The 18,854-nt window shown below is 38.1% G+C and overlaps 1 protein-coding gene and 1 long non-coding RNA gene across 2 annotated transcripts in view; both read right to left on the bottom strand.

Moving 5' to 3' along the window:
- The window catches only part of LOC114005089 (uncharacterized), a 5,336-nt gene extending 2,051 nt beyond the window's left edge, over window positions 1-3,285 (bottom strand). The window contains exon 1 of the long non-coding RNA XR_003547003.1: window positions 2,435-3,285. This is a non-coding gene — a long non-coding RNA (uncharacterized LOC114005089). The remainder of the gene's footprint in view (window positions 1-2,434) is intronic.
- The window catches only part of CCPG1 (cell cycle progression 1), a gene marked incomplete at its 5' end in the record, with an annotated part of 58,512 nt that overhangs the window by 15,865 nt on the left and 23,793 nt on the right, over window positions 1-18,854 (bottom strand). The window contains 2 exon segments of the mRNA XM_027766256.1: window positions 15,883-15,980; window positions 18,487-18,854. Of these exon segments, the coding sequence (XP_027622057.1) occupies window positions 15,883-15,980; window positions 18,487-18,854 (466 nt within the window).

Genomic DNA, 18,854 nt, shown 5'->3' with positions numbered 1-18,854 from the left:
AAAAAAAAAAAAAAAAAAAAAAAGACATCAGGCACATGTTTACATGCCCAGAATTCTGGGGGACCAGAAGATGAGGATGGAGGCATAACAGCCCTATAGAGGATGCTTCTTTTTCTGTCTCCTTCTCTCTCTGATGTATGCACATGCACTCTATTGTAAATAAACTAAAACAAATGACATTTGGTACTTAAAACTAAATTAAGGAGGGAAAAAATAAGTAAATTAAAGGCCAGCCAGTGGCAGAGTGGCTAAGGTGGCTAGATCCCACATGGCCAACTGTGCAGTTTGAGTCCTAGATCCAGCAGGTTGAAAACTTGCCATGTGGTTATGCATATGTCCCCACTATCCCAAGAAGAGAACAGAGGAGAAGGGACTGTAGTGTGACCATCACCTCTGGGAGGCACTTTCTCATTTTCTCTGGCGAGTGCATGTACCCTATAACAACAACAACAAAAAAACCAAAATACTAAATTAATAAAAAATAAGATCTCTGTACAGAAAACTGTAAGAGAGTACGGGGAAAAAACTAATAGAATCCCAAATAAATACACCACATTTATGGATGCCAGAATGAATATTTTAAAGTATTAGTATTCCCCAAATTGACCTATGCAGTTAATGCATTTCCAATTAAAATCCCAGTAGGCTTTGTACAGGTATATATATATATATATATATTGATAAGCTGATTTTAAACTTTTAAGTGGAATGTTGTAAGCCAACAATAGCTAAGATTGTTACAGAAGAAAAAAATGTTGGAGGACTTAATACTACTACTAGTAATACTTAGTATAAAATTCTAGTAATTGAGACAGCTTAGAATTAGAGCAAGGTAAATGAAATAGATCGATAGAACTGAACAGGATTAAGCAACAGACTCAGACACAGGCAACCACTTCATTTATGATAAAGGTGATAAAACAGTAGAGAAAGGATAGCCTTTTCAACAAATACAGAGTCACACATCAATATGGCAAAAAATTATTTTGACCCTTTTTCTTTTTGGAGAGTTGTTTGTTTGTTTGTTTGTTTGTTTTGCTATAGAGCATGTGCGCTCCCCAGAAAGAGGGAGACAGAAAGTGAGAAACCCCCCTCACACACACCAGAGGGGATGGCCACGCCACAATCCTTTTTCTTCCATTCTCCTCTCGGGATCTTGGGCATGTACGCACACGCTCCCAGCATGGGCTTAAGCCACCAGGTCGAGGACTCGAATCACAGTTGACTACATGGGAGTCCAGCAACATAGCCATTACGCCACCTGCCGGTCCCCAACCCTTACTTCTTAGCTTAACAGCAGCCATACACATAAAACCAAGGACTTACAGAGTCTAATGTAAAAGGGAAACAGTAGAGCTTCAGCAAGATGTGACAGCAAAACATTATGAACTTGAGGCAGGCAAGAATTTCCTAAATAGAACTTAATTATAAAGAAAAAGCAGGCTGACGTACCCTGATGGAGGCCAGTCACTATATCATGAGGCAGTCTCAAGGTGAGTCATGCGTAGAAGGACCGAGCACCACCACCAACCATGTGAGTGAATGTGGAAGCCAGCCTCTCCCCTACCTCCAGTAAAGCCTTCAGATGAGACTACAGCCCCAGCAAAGAGCTTGACTATGTGAGACCTTAGCCAAAAGTATCCAGATAAGCCACAGCTGGATGCATGCTCCACAAGAACTGTAAAATATTATCCAGTTATAACTTACCAAGTTTAGGGTAGTCAGTATGTTAATATAGGATTTATTAGTTTCTTCAAGTGTGCTAAAATGCATCTTCTCATCACTGAAAGAGCTTTTGAAATGTATAAATACATTTTCAGTTGGTAAAATTGTAAAGCATTTTTAAAGTGGCTTTTGATACAAGCTACATCCAAAGCCCCATGCCAGTAGTGGACTTTCAACTTCAGCAATATGAAATATCATCTATTTTCTTTTTCAGATTTGTCACTTTGAGTTTATCTCTGATAATTGATCGGATTTTTTTTGGTCAGGTGAGTAAAAAATACAGTAAGCTAACAGCTATTTTAATTTTAACCATTTATTTAACTGAAACCTTAATCTGGATTTTTAATCTATCAATATTTTAGAACAGAAGCACATTTTAAAAAATTGATTATTCATCATATTATTTTCAGTTTGACCAGAGAGACAAATTCCACATTTTTGCTAGATCTGTAATAATAAAAGTTTTTAATTAATTGACTCTTAATCATCCAGAAATCAAATTAGCCAAAATACTCTATTCTTCGTTAATTTGTTTTGAGATTATAACACTGTAACTATAGATAGTAGTTTTTGTTTCCAAGTTCCCTTTTCCCCCTTTAAAGTTACAAGTGGGCTTTAAATCAGACTGGCAGTTTTAAACCTAGTGTCGTCATTATCAGCTATGCGACTGTGGACAAACTTCTTACCTTTCTTGCTGTGGGTGCCTTACCTGGAAGTAAATGTGGTGCCTGTCTCATAATGCTGGAGAGTTAAATGAGGTAATGCATGCATGTATAGGTCGTCAGGAAAGTCATGACATATCTTTGTTTTTCTGTGCAAAAATACATCATGACTTTCCTTATGACGAATGCTTACACCCACACCTGGCACAAGTGAGCAGCTAACATTGCCTGTTACCATGGTAGCTGGTACTGTCGTCGTCTGCTTTATGCTGCAGTTGTAATGTTTCAAAGCTTTATCTTATGTGACATCATAATGTACTAGAATAAAAAACAATGATTTATTCCATGAGACAGAGAGATGGGGGGAGAGACAGACACTCTCAACAGGATCTTCACACTATGATCCAACCCGTCTTGCCAGTCCAAATCACAGGCACTTGTGCATATGCACCACATACTCAGGGAGGTCCTGGGATGGGAACCCAGAACCTTTCCCGTGTGGGTCCAATTGCATTACCTCTGTACCACCCACCTGTCTTATAAAGTGAAATTTTTAATGAGTACCATACACAAATTCCTGAAAATTATTTTTAGAATTCTTATTGCTATTTAAAATTTACATTGTCAAATGTGTATGAATGTTTTATTCATAATTCTTGAGATTCATCTTGATAATTTAAGTAATTTAACAAATCACCAAAGAACACATGACTACTTAAAGAAAAAGGTAACAGTTAAAAATGACTGACAGGGCTGACCTGGAACACATGGGTTAGGCACTGTGTGCTAGATTCCACATGACTAATTTTGGTTCCTATCTAGGTCACATTAGCTTGAAAAGACATGCCAGGGGAACCAGCAGTTGGCGTAATGGCTATGTCACTGGACTCCCACGTAGTCGACCACAGTTTGAGTCCCAGACCCAGCGGCTTAAACACACACTGGGCGCATGTGTATGCGTGCCCAAGATCCCGAGAGGAGAGTGGAGGAGAAGGGATTGTGGTGTGGCTATCCCCCCTGGGGGGTGATTTCTCGCCTTCTGTCTCTCTGTCTCTCTCTGTCTTTCTGGCAAACACATGTACCCTATAGCAAAAACCTCTGCAAAAAAAAGAAAAAAAAAAGACAAGACAAGACATGCCAGGTGAATGCACATATGTCTGGAATCTTGACAGGATAGAAAATGAGAGGAAAAAGGATTGCAGTGTGACCAGGGTGTTCTCTTTCTCTCATATGCACGCATACACCTCCATACAAAAAAAAGGGGAAAAAATGATTGTTATAGTCTATCCTCTGTTGTTTAGTGACTGAATACCTGAGACTAGATGATCTATACAGATTAGAGGTTTATTCTTTAGCACATAGTTTTAGAGATCCAAGGTCAAGAAGCTGGATCTGTTAAGTTTTCTTGTTGGTGGGGACCCTACTGAAGGGTCCTGAGGCAGCACAGAGCAAGCGTTTGAGCAGGGATATGTTGATATGTCTGTGCTAACAGGAGTCAGTCATAGAGAGCCCACTCTGATGACCATTATCCAATCCCAGAGGCCCCATCTTTCACCACCATAATTGGATTTGGTCTCTACCTTCTCCACACTGATACAAATAGCTCTACTAAACATCAACTCATATGGAGGGGTACATTCAAACCACAGGAATATTTCATGCCATTATTAATCAAAATCATTAATGTCATTAATGTGTACTAATGTCTGGTTTTAAGACTTCAGTTCTAACTTAAAGTTACGATTCTATGAAATTACCTAAAGCTGAGGCCAATAGGTGTGTGGTGGTTAAGGCGCTGGACTTTTAAATGGCCTACAGTGGTCTGAGTCCCAGACCTGGTGGCTTTCTTGCTTCCTTTCTTTCTTTCTCTGTCTGTCTGATTCTAGTGAGCTCACGTGTCCTGTAGCAAATTTTAAAATAATAATAATGATGATAAATAAATTTTTTTTTAAAAGTACCTATTGCCAGAGATTAACACTTGGTACTAACACATTTCTATTTCCGTTTCCTTCGATTACGCCAGTGGATTCTCGTTCAGTTTAATTTCTTGAAATTTAACGTGCTGCAGAACTTGGGGACATTTTATGGCTCTCATCCATGGCACTGGTACTTCAGTCAAGGACTTCCAGTGGTCTTGGGTACTCATTTGCCCTTCTTTATTCATGGCTGCTTCCTAGCCCCAAAGAAGTACCGCATACTTCTGGTGACTGTGCTGTGGACAGTGCTAGTTTACAGGTAAGATTTTGTTTAAATATTAGTTATTCTAACATTACCAAGAAATTAAATTCACCAAATTCTTCAAAAAGTAAACTGTTGACCTTTTAGGGATGCATGAACTCTTATGGTTTGTTAGTGAGAATTATTCTAGAAGACAGAAGTAATAGTAATTATGCTGGTACTCAAGAGTGAGTACATCAGATACATTGTTTGCTTAACAAAAATTACACTCAATTTCTAAAAAGTTGAACACATTTTATTTACTTAAAAAAGAAAAAACTGAAAATAGGGACCAGCAGATAGTGTAATGTTTATATCACTGGACCCCCACGTAGTTGACCACAGTTCAAGTCCCAGACCTGATGGCTTAAAACTCATGCTGGGCACATGTGCCTGTGTGCCCCCAAATCCCGAGAATGGCGGAGAAGGGATTGTAGCATGGCCATACTGCCGGGGATGATTTCTTGCTTTCTGTCTCACTGTCTCTCCAGCGAGCACATGTACCCTATAGCAAAAATCTCTCAAATAAATAAATAAATACATAAAGCTAACAATACCAAAAATTTAAGGACCAGAGATATACTATTCTAAAATTATAATGTATGTATCTTTATTCCTAATTTGTATATTACTTATTTGCATTGGTAATAGAAACCCTCTTTTCATTTTATATTTTATATTCTTTGGAAAGTTTATTCCAGGAGAGAAAAAGAAGGGAGAGAGAAAGAGACAGAGACAGTACCAACAGAGTCCTCAAACCGTGATCCCTCTCAGCCTCAGGCAGCCTGAGGCACACATGACACATGGCACACGTGAATGCCCAGCATGTAAAAGGAAGCCCGATGACAGGAACTGGGAACCTGTCTGAGTGTGTCCAGTTGTGTTACTGCTGTGCCATCAGCTAGCCCCTAGAAGTTCCTTTTTTAGAATATAATGTGTACTTTATACTTTCATATTAACATCAAATATTATCAGCTTTCATACACACTAATCACCTTATTAACTAAAAAAATAACAATTCTAAAGCAAATTCAGTGTGAATACTTAGAAAATAAATCATGTTAATTATGCTTCACATTAAATGCATTAACTGCTCTATACTGTAATATACTACTTAATATATTCTTTTAATATCTTTTTTATTTTAGCATGTTGGGACACAAAGAATTTAGGTTTATCTATCCAGTTTTACCATTTTGTATGGTGTTCTGTGGTAAGTGTTTTTGTTAACTCAAAATCCAAAGCACCTTTTGGTGATGGTATATCTGACTATATCAGAAGTCCTTCACTACAAAGGAACAGGTCTATTTCATTTATTTATTTATTTATTTATTTATTTTAGAATAGCTATGTTTATGGCTAAACTGCAAGGGTCTTCATTCTCACCAAGGAAAAATGTATAGCTGTTGAAACTAATTTTAAAGGTTTCATATACAAAATATTTACCCCTTTAATACTCTTAATGCATATGCAAATTTAATACACACAAAAAAAATTAAGGAATTCATTCCTCTACTTTTATTGTCATTTTCTCCATTTTCCACAAGGATTTTTGCAGTATATGTATTTACTTGTGATTTCTAAAAAATCTTCCATTACTCAGCTAAGGAAAAATATTAATTTTAGCTTTGGTTGGTTTGGAAAAATTAAAAACTGAAACTTTATTCAAGTTTAATTTAGGATAGACGAGTATTGGAGTCCGTCAAGTATTAAAACTTTTTTTTTGAGAGGTTTTTGCTATAGGGCGCATGTGCTCGCCAGCCAGACAGAGACAGAGAGATAGAAAACGAGAAATCACCCCCCAGGGGGGATGGCCACACCGCAATCCCTTCTCCTCCATTCTCCTCTTGGGATCTTGGGCACGCACACACACGCGCCTGGCGTGAGTTTTAAGCCACTGGGTCTAGGACGCAAACCGCGGTCGACTACATGGGAGTAAAGCGACATAGCCATTACGCTAACTGCAGGTCCCAAGTATTAAAACTTTTTTAAAAATCACTGGTTTGGGGAGGGAAAAAAAGAATAAGCAACTGAGACTGGAAAAAAAAACTAGGGAGTTATAGGTCTCAAACTTTTTCTACTTAAAATAAAATCTAACACACTCAGGCAGGCTTCTTAGACTAAATGTACAACTCGCACAGATCTCAGATGTACGTATGCTCTTCATTTAAATAAAAAAAAAATTTAGAGAGATTTTTGCTATTAGGGCACATGCGCCAGAGAAAGGCAGAAAGACAGAAAAGGAGAAATCATCTCCCAGGGGGGTGGCCATGCCTCAATCCCTTCTCCTCCTCCATTCTCCTCTCAGGAACATGGGCACACATACAAATACACCTGACGTGAGTATTAAGCCACTGGGTCTTGGCCGCTACCTGGGAGTTCAGTGATATAACTATTGCACCATCTGTTGGTCCTCTCGCTTCAATTTAGAAAAACATACATATCTATATTTGATATATCATAAATACTGAAATCAAAGCCTCAATCTATCATTACTTTACAGTCTTTTTTTTTAAATTTAACTTTATTTATTTTAATTTGACCAGAGAGGGACAGAGAGAGAGAGAGGCCGGGGGGGGGGAATGAGAAAGCAGGCCACCATATCCGGGATTCGAACCGCTGTTGGCCATGTGAGAGTTCAATGTCCTTCACCACACCACCTGCCAGCCCCTAGTTTACAGTCTTACTTCATATACAAATACCCATCTAACAGGATTTGATATGGCTTAATAGTAGACCTCCGGGATCAGCAGACAGACAGCATAATAGTTACATCACAGGACTCCAACATAGCTGACTGCAGTTTGAGTCCCGGACCCACCAGCTTAAAACCCACACCAGGCATGTGTATGTGAATGAATAAGATCCCAAGAGGAGAATGGAGAAGGGACTGTAGGGTGGTCATCCCTCCTGGGGAGTGATTTCTGGCTCTCTCTGGCAAAGCACACACATCCTCTAGTACAAATCTCTTTAAAAGAGGGGGAGGTGGGTGGGACCAGCAGGCAGCATGGTAGTTAAGGTGCTGGACTCCCACATAACCAACTATGGTTTAAATCCCAGACCTGGCTGCTTGCTTTGTCACTTTACCTTTCTGTTTCTCTCTGGTCAACTTAAATAAGTAAATTACAATGACTAATAAAATTAAAATTTAAAAAATAGTGGACCTCAGCCAACCTATGGCATGATGCTTAAGGCAGCAGGATCCCACTGGCCAACTGCAATTCAAGTCTCAGACCCATGGACTTGAGAAACATGCTAGATGTGTGCACACATATGCCCAAAATTCTCAAAGGGAGAAATGAAGAGATTATGGCATTTTCCATGGGGGAGTTATTTCTCAAGCTCTCTCAATCTCTCCTCAACCCCTTCTAGTACCGCTAGGCAAAATTAAAAAAAAAAAAAAAAAAAAAAAAAAAAGAATTGTTCATAAATTACTACTCAGATTTTAATTTGGCTCTTTTTCACTTGAACAAGAGTTATAATTAAAGCATTTTCAGAGTACTGGAAGACAAATATGTGTATGTGTGTGTAGTTTGGTTTGGTTAATTGAGGAACTTGGTTTTCCATTTTCATAATCTGGAAAGTATTTAGAGAAAGATTGAATCTTTAATCTTTAAGTGGGATGATCCCTGTAACCAGTGCCTCTATCTTGTTTCAAAGAGAAATGCTGGTGGGGAAGGGGAGGAGTAAAACTTCTAATGGATGAGGACCCTTTCTTCCAATCTGTACCTATTCATAAGGATCCCTGAAGGACCGAGACCTGGAAAAAGCCTTGATCTCATTCCAGGATGTAATCTTTTTCTTACAGACACATACAGCGAAGGTTCTTGAGTAAAAAGGAATCTGATCCATAGATCTATACTTGCACTAAGAGTAAGAGTTCTTTAGTGACAGAAAGCTCCAACAATAGAATCAAGTAGTGAGCTCACCTAGACAGAAATCTTTGGACTCTCAGATACACTACCAGACAATTCTCTTCGGAATTCTTATTGTCTTAAATGGCTCAATTTAATTTAATTTAATTATAGTACACTTTTAAGTTTCAGCCTTATTCTGGTTTTCCTTGCCAGAGACAGAGAAGGAGAGCGGGGAAAATCACTCCCGAAGTACCTGGTCATTCTGCAATCCCTTCTCCATCTCTTCATCCTGTCAGGATTGTGGGCATATGTGCACACACCCAGCGTATTTTCCAAGATGCCAGGGCCTGGATTCAATGGGATCTAGCTCCCTTAACCACAAGACCACAGGGCCTCTATGTGACCTCTTTTTAACTTGGTTTTATCACATGATGACTTAAATAAGACAAATGTTGGCCACTGCTATGTAACAGGCCATTTATTAAAGAAACTATGCAGTTCTCATCTCTGCTGAGCTGTTATTCAAGTGTGATCAGCTGCAGATGAGGTAGACAGCTGTTGCCTTTCACGGAGGTCTCACATGTTCAGGATGCTGCTGGCTGCTCTTCTGTTCTTTCACGTTCCAGCAGATGAGCTGAGGCTTTTTCGGTAGGCAGGGTCCCGACAGAGAGAGGAGTACACAGGACTCTTTGAATCCCGGGCTTAGAATTTACACGTCAGTTCCACCACATTGTTTTGGTCAAAGTAAGTCACAAGGAAACGCAAGATTGAAGAGAAGGAGAAACAAATTCCAGCCTCAAAATGAGATTGGAAGTGGGGAGAAAAATACTTGTGGCTATTCTTTCAATCTGCAAAAACCTCTCTTGCTTAATTTTAATTTTCCTCAGTCCCATAAAATAGGATTTAACTCTAGAAAACATACCCCCTGTGATTTGCTCTTATCTATAATGAACTGTAAAGCATTGTCCCTCAGCTTCCTTATCTAAAAGAACTGAAATTCTTAAATCGAACCTTTGTCATTTGTGCTGTTTCCAGTACTTGCTACCAATTCTGGGTTGAGTATCTATCTAATCTGATTTTACCACTATGTCCAATGCTGACTTCTCTGGAAGGTCCCTTTTGTTGTTCCATATTCTAACCTTTTTATCAAAACTACACAGACACGTTATTTCAGTATCCATTCCACAGGTGTTTGGTTTTTTATTTTGTTTTTGGAGAAAGTTTTGCTATAGAGCACATGGGCTTGCGAAGAGACAGAAAGAAATCACCCCTCGGGGGGATGGCCACACTGCAGTCCCTTCTTTCCCATTCTCCTCTCAGAATTTTGGGCATGCATGCACACACACCCAGCATGAGTTTCAAGCCATCAGGTCCATCCAGGACTCGAACTGCAGCTGGCCATGTGGGCCATGTAGGAGCCCAGTGCCCCAACAATGCCACATGTTGGCCCCAGGAGTTTGTTTCAAAACACAATGGTCTATCTGCTCTCACTCCCATTTTCCATCCCCAGAAACAATCACTTAAACATTCTCTTAATCTATTATATTGGTATTTATATCTCTAAAATGTATTTAAGGCCACTTAAAAGATCTTTGTTTCAGAGAGTATCTATTGAGTTCTCACTATATAAGATGAAAACAATGGCTTTATTTCCTTAACACTGCAACATAAAATTCTTGTACCTCCCACTGTGCTCATTACCGTTAACAGATTCAGGATTATTTTTAAATGTTAAGATTAACTCAGACATAGCTGTCATTGGTAGAACGCAGTAGAATTTTTTTTAAAAAGGAATTATTTTACTATAATTATTAATTAGACCACAGTGAGATAGGGGGTGGGGTGAGAAAGCAAGCCGCCAGGTCTGGGACTCAAACCTTAATTGGCCGTGTTGGAATCTGGCACACCACCTGCTGGCCTGACTATGTGTGTGTGTGTGTGTGTGTGTGTGTGTGTGTTTAAGGTTTGTGCCATAGGGCACATAATAATAATAATAATAATAAATAATAATAATAGTAATAGGAACAAACTAAGTATTTAGGAGTAATGTTTAGCATCCAGTTAGCAACACGTTAGCTACTACATGAAATGAAGAGGCCTGTTTCTGACACTTGTCGCCAGGGTTCACACAAAGTTCTAAATCTTCAGTAATTGGGAGAGAGTCTATAGAAAGTATATATGGACTATGAATAAAATGTCAAGGAACCTTACCAATAAGCTTATTCTTTTCCAATGGAAAGGCTTATTGGATGACATTTTCAACAGAATCTAATGTGCTCAGTATCAGTGGCTGTTACTAGGAGTAGTACTATGGGAGAAGGGGTTTCATTTTACACCTTTCTGTTTATTCTCATTTTTGGGAGGGCGGGGAGTGGGAGGCAGGGTAAGGGGTAAGGGTTCAGAGCATAAGAATTACTTCCACAAGTTAAAAAAGAAAACTTGATTAGCATCTCCAATTGCCAATACTACAGTGAAGTCACAAATGAGACAAAGCTCTTCCTCCCAGTAAGAGTGCCACACCACTTCTCATATGCTGACACTTAAAAATCTTTCAGTAGCCCAATGGTTTAACTTTCTAAGAGTACACATTACAGAAACGTGTATTATACACTGAAATATCAACTACAAGTGACTAAGTGATTAAAGAGGTAGGTTAACAGAATAAGGTAAAGTTCTATTTAACAACTACTATGACTATGTATCAAGACAGGCAATGGATACTTTTTTCCAAATCTCAGAAAAGGTACTATTATCCCAATGCTCAGCAAAGAAAAGTAATCTGTGCCAGAGCTGGAATTCAAATCTAGACCTGTTGGTACTCCATGACCATAATCTTTCCACTGTACTTCAACACCTTTTACTAGAACGAGACCTAAATGACAATACAGTGATAGAGAATGGTCATGAAATTATGACTTCCTCTTTGTTATTGTCTAAGGCAGTATTAAAGCGTATGTTCTTCCCATAAAAAATTACAAATGTATTTAGTTAATATAAGAAAACAAAACACTGCCAATGATATAATTCAATTTGATTATTTTCATTTAGGATACTCACTAACTCACCTGAAAACATGGAAGAAACCAGCTCTTGGTTTCCTGTTTTTATCAAATATGCTCCTTGCCCTCTATACTGGTTTAGTTCATCAACGAGGTACTCTTGATGTCATGAGTCATATTCAAAGCATCTGTTACAACAGTCCCAACAGACCTTCAGCTTCAGTATTCGTAATGATGCCTTGTCACTCTACTCCTCTTTACAGGTAATACAAATTACTCCACTGGGGCATTATTGAGAAAATGAACTGATTTCTTTACAATTCTTTTTCAGATTCCTAGGTTCAAATTAGTTGATCATTGATTAAAATGATAAGGAATTTTAAACTTCCTCTCACATTTATTCATTAATAGATTTTAAAAATCATTTGAATTTTATAAATGAAAATCACATGGTACTTTTAAATAAACATGAATATTCATTGTAAAACATTCAATTATTTATATTTAAATCTGATTTAAATTAGAATAAAACATTTTGTAGGTATTTGATAGATTTTCTTAGAGAAAGTATCATGGATCTTATTACTTATCTTTATGATACATCTTTTATTTACATAAATTTTAATTAATATGAAAATACCAAATTCTAGTCCAGATTCTACTGGAACTGTTGCCCTGGTCTTACATCAGTCTTTAATCTCTTTGGACATCGATTGTCTCACCTGTAAAAATTAGGGAATGCAAATAGATATTCTAATGCTTGAGTCAAGTGTTTTTGGGAAGTCTTAAATACAGGGTATTAAAGAAGGTACCCATTTGGCCCGATGTTTCCATGTCAGGAAGTTGTATTAATTACCAGTTACCCAATAATGGTATGACAGCAAGACAGCCAGCTTTCTTTAAAAGCTAGAGCATGGGGCTGGCAAGTGGCGTGGTGATTAAGGGTGCTGGACTCCCACATGGCCAACAGTTAAAATCCTGGACCAGGCAGCTTGCTTTCTCGCTTTCCCTTCCTCTCTGTCCCTCACCAGTCAAATTACGATAAATAAAAAGGTTAAATAAAATAACTCTTTAAAAAAAAAGAAAAAAGGCTAGAGGATGTGTGTGCTTGCCACAGAAACAGGGAGGGAAGGAAAAGAGACAGCACACCCGGTGGGGATGGGCTACTCCATAATCCTGTCTCCTCCATCCCTCCCTCCTTTTGGGATTTTTGGGCATGCGTGCATATACAACCAGCATACTTCTCAAGCCATCAGGTCTGAGACCTGAACCACACACTTGGCCATGAGGGATCTGATTACCTTAACCACCAGGCCATGGGGCAGGCCCAACAGCTTATTAAAATTGCTATGCCTATTTTAATTCAGTCTCGTTTTAAATAATCTGGAATTCCATGGGTACATTTGTTTTTTCTCTTTGAAACAAGACCTTCATGTCTAAAAGATTAATAAAAGCCATGTTATATGTACCTTATAGATGAAATAGGCCTGCATTGCATAATTACTTGTCTAACTGAACATTTTAAATCTTGTTATCAAGTGAGGTTGAATTTTTCCTGAGGCAGTTATAAACATGACCTATTGCATGGCCTAAGAAACAGGCTTAAATTGTCATGATCAGTATTAGAGATGGGCTCATCTTTAAAGTCTAGTCTTAAAAAAAAAAAAAAGAATTATTGGGGGACCAGCAGTTAGTGTAATGGCTATGTTGCTGGACTCCCATATAGTCGACCGCTGTTCAAGTCCCAGACCCGGTGGCTTAAAAAAACTCACACTGAGCACATGTGCATGCGCTCCCAAGATCCCGAGAGGAGAATGGAGAAGGGATTGTGGCATGGCCATCCCCTCTGGGGGGTGATTTCTCGCTTTGTCTCTATGTCTCTCTCGGTCTGTCTGGCGAGCGCATGCACCCTATAGTAAAAACCTCTCAAAAAAAAAAAAAAGATTTAACTTTATTTATTTACTTATTTTAATTTGACCAGAGAGCGAGAGAGAGAGAAACAGAGAGAGAGAAAATGAGAGAGCAAGCCACCAGGTTCAGGACTCAAACCACAGTCAACCATGTGGGAGTCCAGCACCCTTAAACACCACGCCACCTGCCGACCCCTCTAGTCTATAGTCTTTTCTATGCCACAATAAAAACATTCCTTATTCGAATTTTAATCAGTGAACATGTATTATGTTACTCTTAATGAATTTGATAGAAATACATAAGGAAAAACTGTCATTAGACAGTGCCACCCATCCCCTTTTAGCGCACGGAGGGAAGACAGCATGCATCCTTTCTCATTTATGACCATGGTTTTCTCCCCCGTCAAATACGACTATGGGAAATGAACACAGTAACTTACCTAGTCTTAAGACCACTGACGTTCCTGGAACAGCATACTAGTTTTCCAAAACGTTAAGTCTCCTGAGTTAACTGACCTACTTCCCTTCTTTCATGCTCTAGTTTGGGCTTGTAGGTGATGCTGGTGTTCAATGGTACGAGTCTATCTTTAAGAAAATGTTTTCAATGTTGCTTCCTCACCTTAACTGGAACACAGTGTACCAGCGACCATTTTATATTTTGCTAAGTATATACAAAATATCCTAAGAGATACATAACTTTCATAACTTTTTAAAACTATTACGGTAACTTTCATTTTCATAGCCATGTTCACTGCCCACTTCCAATGAGATTTCTGCAGTGTCCCCCGGACCTGACAAGAAAAAGTCAGTATCTTGACGAAGCAGATATATTTTATCTAAATCCCTTAAGTTGGTTACATAGAGAATTTCCTGATGATTCATTATTGCCTACTCACTTGATCATCTTCAGTGTTTTGGAGCAGGTAAGTAAACATGAAAAAAAGAACAAATTAGCATTTTTATTTCACCTCAGGTTTAACAAAAAAAAAAAAAAAAAAAAAAAACTAGCCTGTTTTATGATCCCTTTCAGTCTCCATGTTTCATAACTGTTCTTATCCTTAAAGTTATCTACAGTTCTATAACTATCAAGGTATATTACATACCATAAGTTCTTTCATTAAGATGTTTTATTGGGAACCAGCGGTTAGCGTAATGGCTATGTCGCTGGACTCCCACGTAGTCGACCGCGGTTCGCATCCTGGACCCGGTGGCTTAAAACTCACGCCGGGCGCATGTGCGTGCATGCCCAAGATCCCGAGAGGAGAATGGAGGAGAAGGGACTGCGGTGTGACCATCCCCCCTGGGGGGTGATTTCTCGCTTTCTGTCTCTCTCTCTCTCTGTCTGTCTGGGGAGCGCACGCGCCCTATAGCAACAACCTCTCCAAAAAAAAAAAAAAAGTAAAGTTGTTGAGGAGCCATTAGAATAAGCAGTTCTGAACATCTTTGAGATAGTACTCAGCCTTTATTTACTTGAACATTTACTTCTAGGAAATAAATGCTTTCCTAAATTCAAGAGATTATGAAAGGACTGCAGTTTTCTTCCACACTCACTTGCCAGAGGGTCGAATCGGAAGTCACATATATGTCTATGAAAGGAAGGTAAAAGTGAAGCCCAACATATGACTTTCTAAACCATGCTTTGACATTTCCCAGAGAAACCAACACTGTAGGTTGGAAATATTTGGAAACTACTTAATTCCTCGAAAACACTGGGGAAGACTCGTGAACTTGTGAAAAACTACAACTGCTAAACCAAGTACTACTACTGAGGCAATGTGTAAAATACCAGTGTATAAAATCACATAGTACAATGCTAGATTTTAAATAAAGACCTTTAGTTTTCCTCATGGTGTAGTTTTATTGTTTCTTCCACAATATTCAGATGTGCAAGAAATCTCACAAGAGAACAAGTCAGCAAGCTCTTAAGAGGGCAGCAAATTCTTCACAAGTCAACGGGCTCTTGAACCCACAAAAAGACAAGAAGCAAGTGTAAGGTTATAAAATGTTAAAGAGAAATTCCATCACAATGTACTTTTTTCAAGCTCTACTGCAATTTAACACAAACATCAGTGTTAATTACACTCCGTCACATATGATTTGAGCTTGCTTTAAGCTCACACTGAAAAGAAGTTTCATTTCATGCACAAAATCTGTTGCATGCCCATCTTCCTTAATAAAACTACTGTTGAACACTTCCAGTGGCAAAAAAATTCAACCAGACTAAACTACAGGAAAATGCGGATTAGTAAGCTTTGATTGATGCTTCTGAATAGTAAGTCATCAAACTGATACTTAGAAAAGGAAAAAAAAAAAAAAAAGGATATTGTCATCCTGATAAATTCGTCTTAGTTTCAACACCAAATATTGTAGAAAAGCATCGATGTTTCTCTTACAGTTTCCTAATGTTACTTAATTGTGAATCAGTATTTTGGATCAAAGGGTAAGTGCCCCAATTCTATTTCAAGATTTGCCATGTGTCTTCCATTAGTGCGACCATATTTATGCCATTTACCTTCCCTTTTATAAGGCTGTGGCTGAAGATGCTTCTGCTCTTGTTTTCGATGCCTGGAGTTTTCAATATTTACCATACGTTGCTTTTTATCAGGTCGACTGAAAGCAGTAAACACATTTTTCATCTATGTTAGAGTTCAATTTATTTAAATTAAAAGCAATTTCAATGTTTTTCTCCATTAAGCTATTATCTGAGCACTGAAAAAAGGTGTTAAGTCCACCTAAAACTAATCCTGGCGTGTCCATACTAAATGTCAAGAGTGAGTATTACCACTTTCTCCTAAGAAAAAAGCAGACAAATGTAACTGTATTGGCAACGAGGGGAAACACCCAACAAATAACAGAAATGTGACAATAAAATAATGAGATATGTTTCTATTATTTATCCTCCTTTCCTATAAAACCCAGTCCCTCCCCCAGTGGCTTTATCCGTCAACAGAAATATATTGACCACTTTTACAAGTAAAGGAAAACACTTTCTTTTTCTCTTAGAGCAAAAGCTCACAATGACTATACTACGTTCCTCAGTCTCCACGATCAGGTTCCTGTCACTACTTCACTGAAAGTACGTATTACCATGAATGGCCACCCAATTCCCAAGCCAAAATTATGATTTAGTCCTCCACTTTTCTCCAAACACTTCACACACCGATTTATTCATTTTATTGTCAAGGGCCTATGTGTTCACTAGAGGGCATGAGAGCACCCCCCTACACAATGGGATGTGACCTCGCTGCAGTCCTTGCTCCTTCCTCAATTGGGTCAGGATCTTCAGCACACGCACATCCATCCGGCATATTTCTCAAGCTGGCAGGCCCAGATTCCAACAGCACAATCAGCCATGTGGGATTGTTTCTAACTACTAAGTCACAGGGTGAGCCAACATTTTGCTCATTTAAATACTCCTTTAACATGATCTTGGGATTATCATGATGCCACTCTCTAATCTTGCTCTTCACTACAATCTCACGATGCTGGGACTTCTCTGGGAGTATATAAGTACCTCTAGCCTTGGCTGTCCACACATCCACAGAATCTGTGCTAGAGAAGGCCATGTAACTAGTTGCCAGTTAGTCCACACGTACACCGAAACTGTGCTAGAGAAGGCCATGTAACTAGTTGCCAGTTAACCCTTTTCATGTGAATGGTACCTCCAAATACAATTCCCCTTGCCCCAAAGGTTCTTCAATACCTATTTTAGTGAAATCACCAACAGATGACCCTGCCCTAACATCATTGTTACTTTCTACTTCTCCTTCACAAGAAATAGTAATTTTACTACCTATTCTTCAAAAATCTGTCTACTCTTTTCTACTGCTACTTTTTATACCAGTTCAGATACTTATTTAGCTCATATCTACATTATTTTGAACACCTTCTAGCTTCAGATCTTTCATAAATCCCCAAGGCTGCTGCAGTAATTTAAAATGTAATATAATCATATCCCATCCCATTTCAAAGTTATTTAGAAGTTTTCTATATTCTACGAAACAAATCCTTTAGCATAAAATGAGAACCCTCATGATCCAAGTCTTTTGCTCATGACCCGGCATGATACTGCTTCCTTAGAGTACTCTGTCTGCATATCTTAAAGTCTCTGCAAATAACCCTTTCTTTGAGCGAAATGCCTTCCCTACTAGCATAACATATTTTCATTTCTCAAAAGCTACTTTTAAGAAGTTCAGTTCAAAGGCCACCTCACTCATGAACCCATTCCAAAACATCTCCAGGCAGTCTGAGGCTACGAAACATATACTCTCATACCTTCATTTTAGGTCTTATAATTACCTGGCCTGTGAACGCAAAGGAGTTCACAGGAAGAATTTTTCACTTCCTCAAGGCAGCCTCACAATAAGCGCTCATTTAAGCCCTAGAGGTTGGTTTAATAACTAAAGACACCAGAAGCAGTCTCATTATTTTATAGACACATTATGTTTATTCAGTTACATATATATGTGTACGTATCACCAAGGTAAAAGTGAAGCCAACATTTAAAAATTAGGTAAGTTTCATGTTATAGAATATAAAGTTGATATAAAAATGGGTTAAAAAGTTCTGAAGCACACATATTAGAATTTCTAGCTTGCTGAGTTTGTCTCTAATTGTACTTCTACCCTTAGCAACAATAACTCTGTAGTAAGTATTAGATATAAGAAATTTGGTATGTGGAATGGACAATAAAAAAACTGATGGGACAACAGAATTGTTGTACAGGAGCTATTCTGATTTCAGAATAAAATTTGTGTTCACTAAATTGCTACTGATGTGTATAAAGTAAAAAATTGAAGAAAAATCATTTAACATGATTATCTTTTTATAGACTATATGGAAAAGAAATAAAATAGGCCAAAATAGGGTTCATTTATCCTTAACCATAATTTTTAAAGTAGGACTTAAATCATTTGCTTAAATGATTACAGGAAGTTCAGTTTGTAGTAACTATAATTTAACACTGTATCTTTCAATTTATTCTAAATTTATAGTGGCACTATAGCATGTCTTTTGCACACAGTGACCTTCCAATAAACTTAAATCATAAAAATGCTATCCAATCTACAAATGTTAGAAACTAGTATAAGAAGAACACGGTTTTATGTAAACCGACCTGGGTCCATATGGAGGGGGAAAAGTGTGACCAAAGAAGTGTCTATATATATATCCATCCAACTTCTCAAACACTCCATCATTATTTACTTGATACTCCTTCATGTCTTTAAGATACTCTTTAACATCATTAACAAAGTCCGTGAAGAGCTTCTGATCATGTATAAAGATACCATTTAGGAAAAACTTATTGATGAATTGACCAAGTTCTCTCCAATGATGAAAAGCATTCACTTCTTTTAATAAGTACCTTTCAATTAACTGTGTAAACTCATCTATCCTGACAGGATTCATCACTGTATTAAAAAGGCTAACAGATTCTTCACGAGCACATTCAAATACGCCAGAACAAGACTTTCTAAAAGAATA

Source organism: Tupaia chinensis, unplaced genomic scaffold (genome assembly GCF_000334495.1).
Source record: "Tupaia chinensis unplaced genomic scaffold, TupChi_1.0 Scaffold141943_1, whole genome shotgun sequence".
NCBI classification, from domain to species: Eukaryota; Metazoa; Chordata; class Mammalia; order Scandentia; family Tupaiidae; genus Tupaia; species Tupaia belangeri.
Note: the sequence above shows the minus strand (reverse complement) of the source record. Positions and strands in the feature narration are given on the sequence as shown.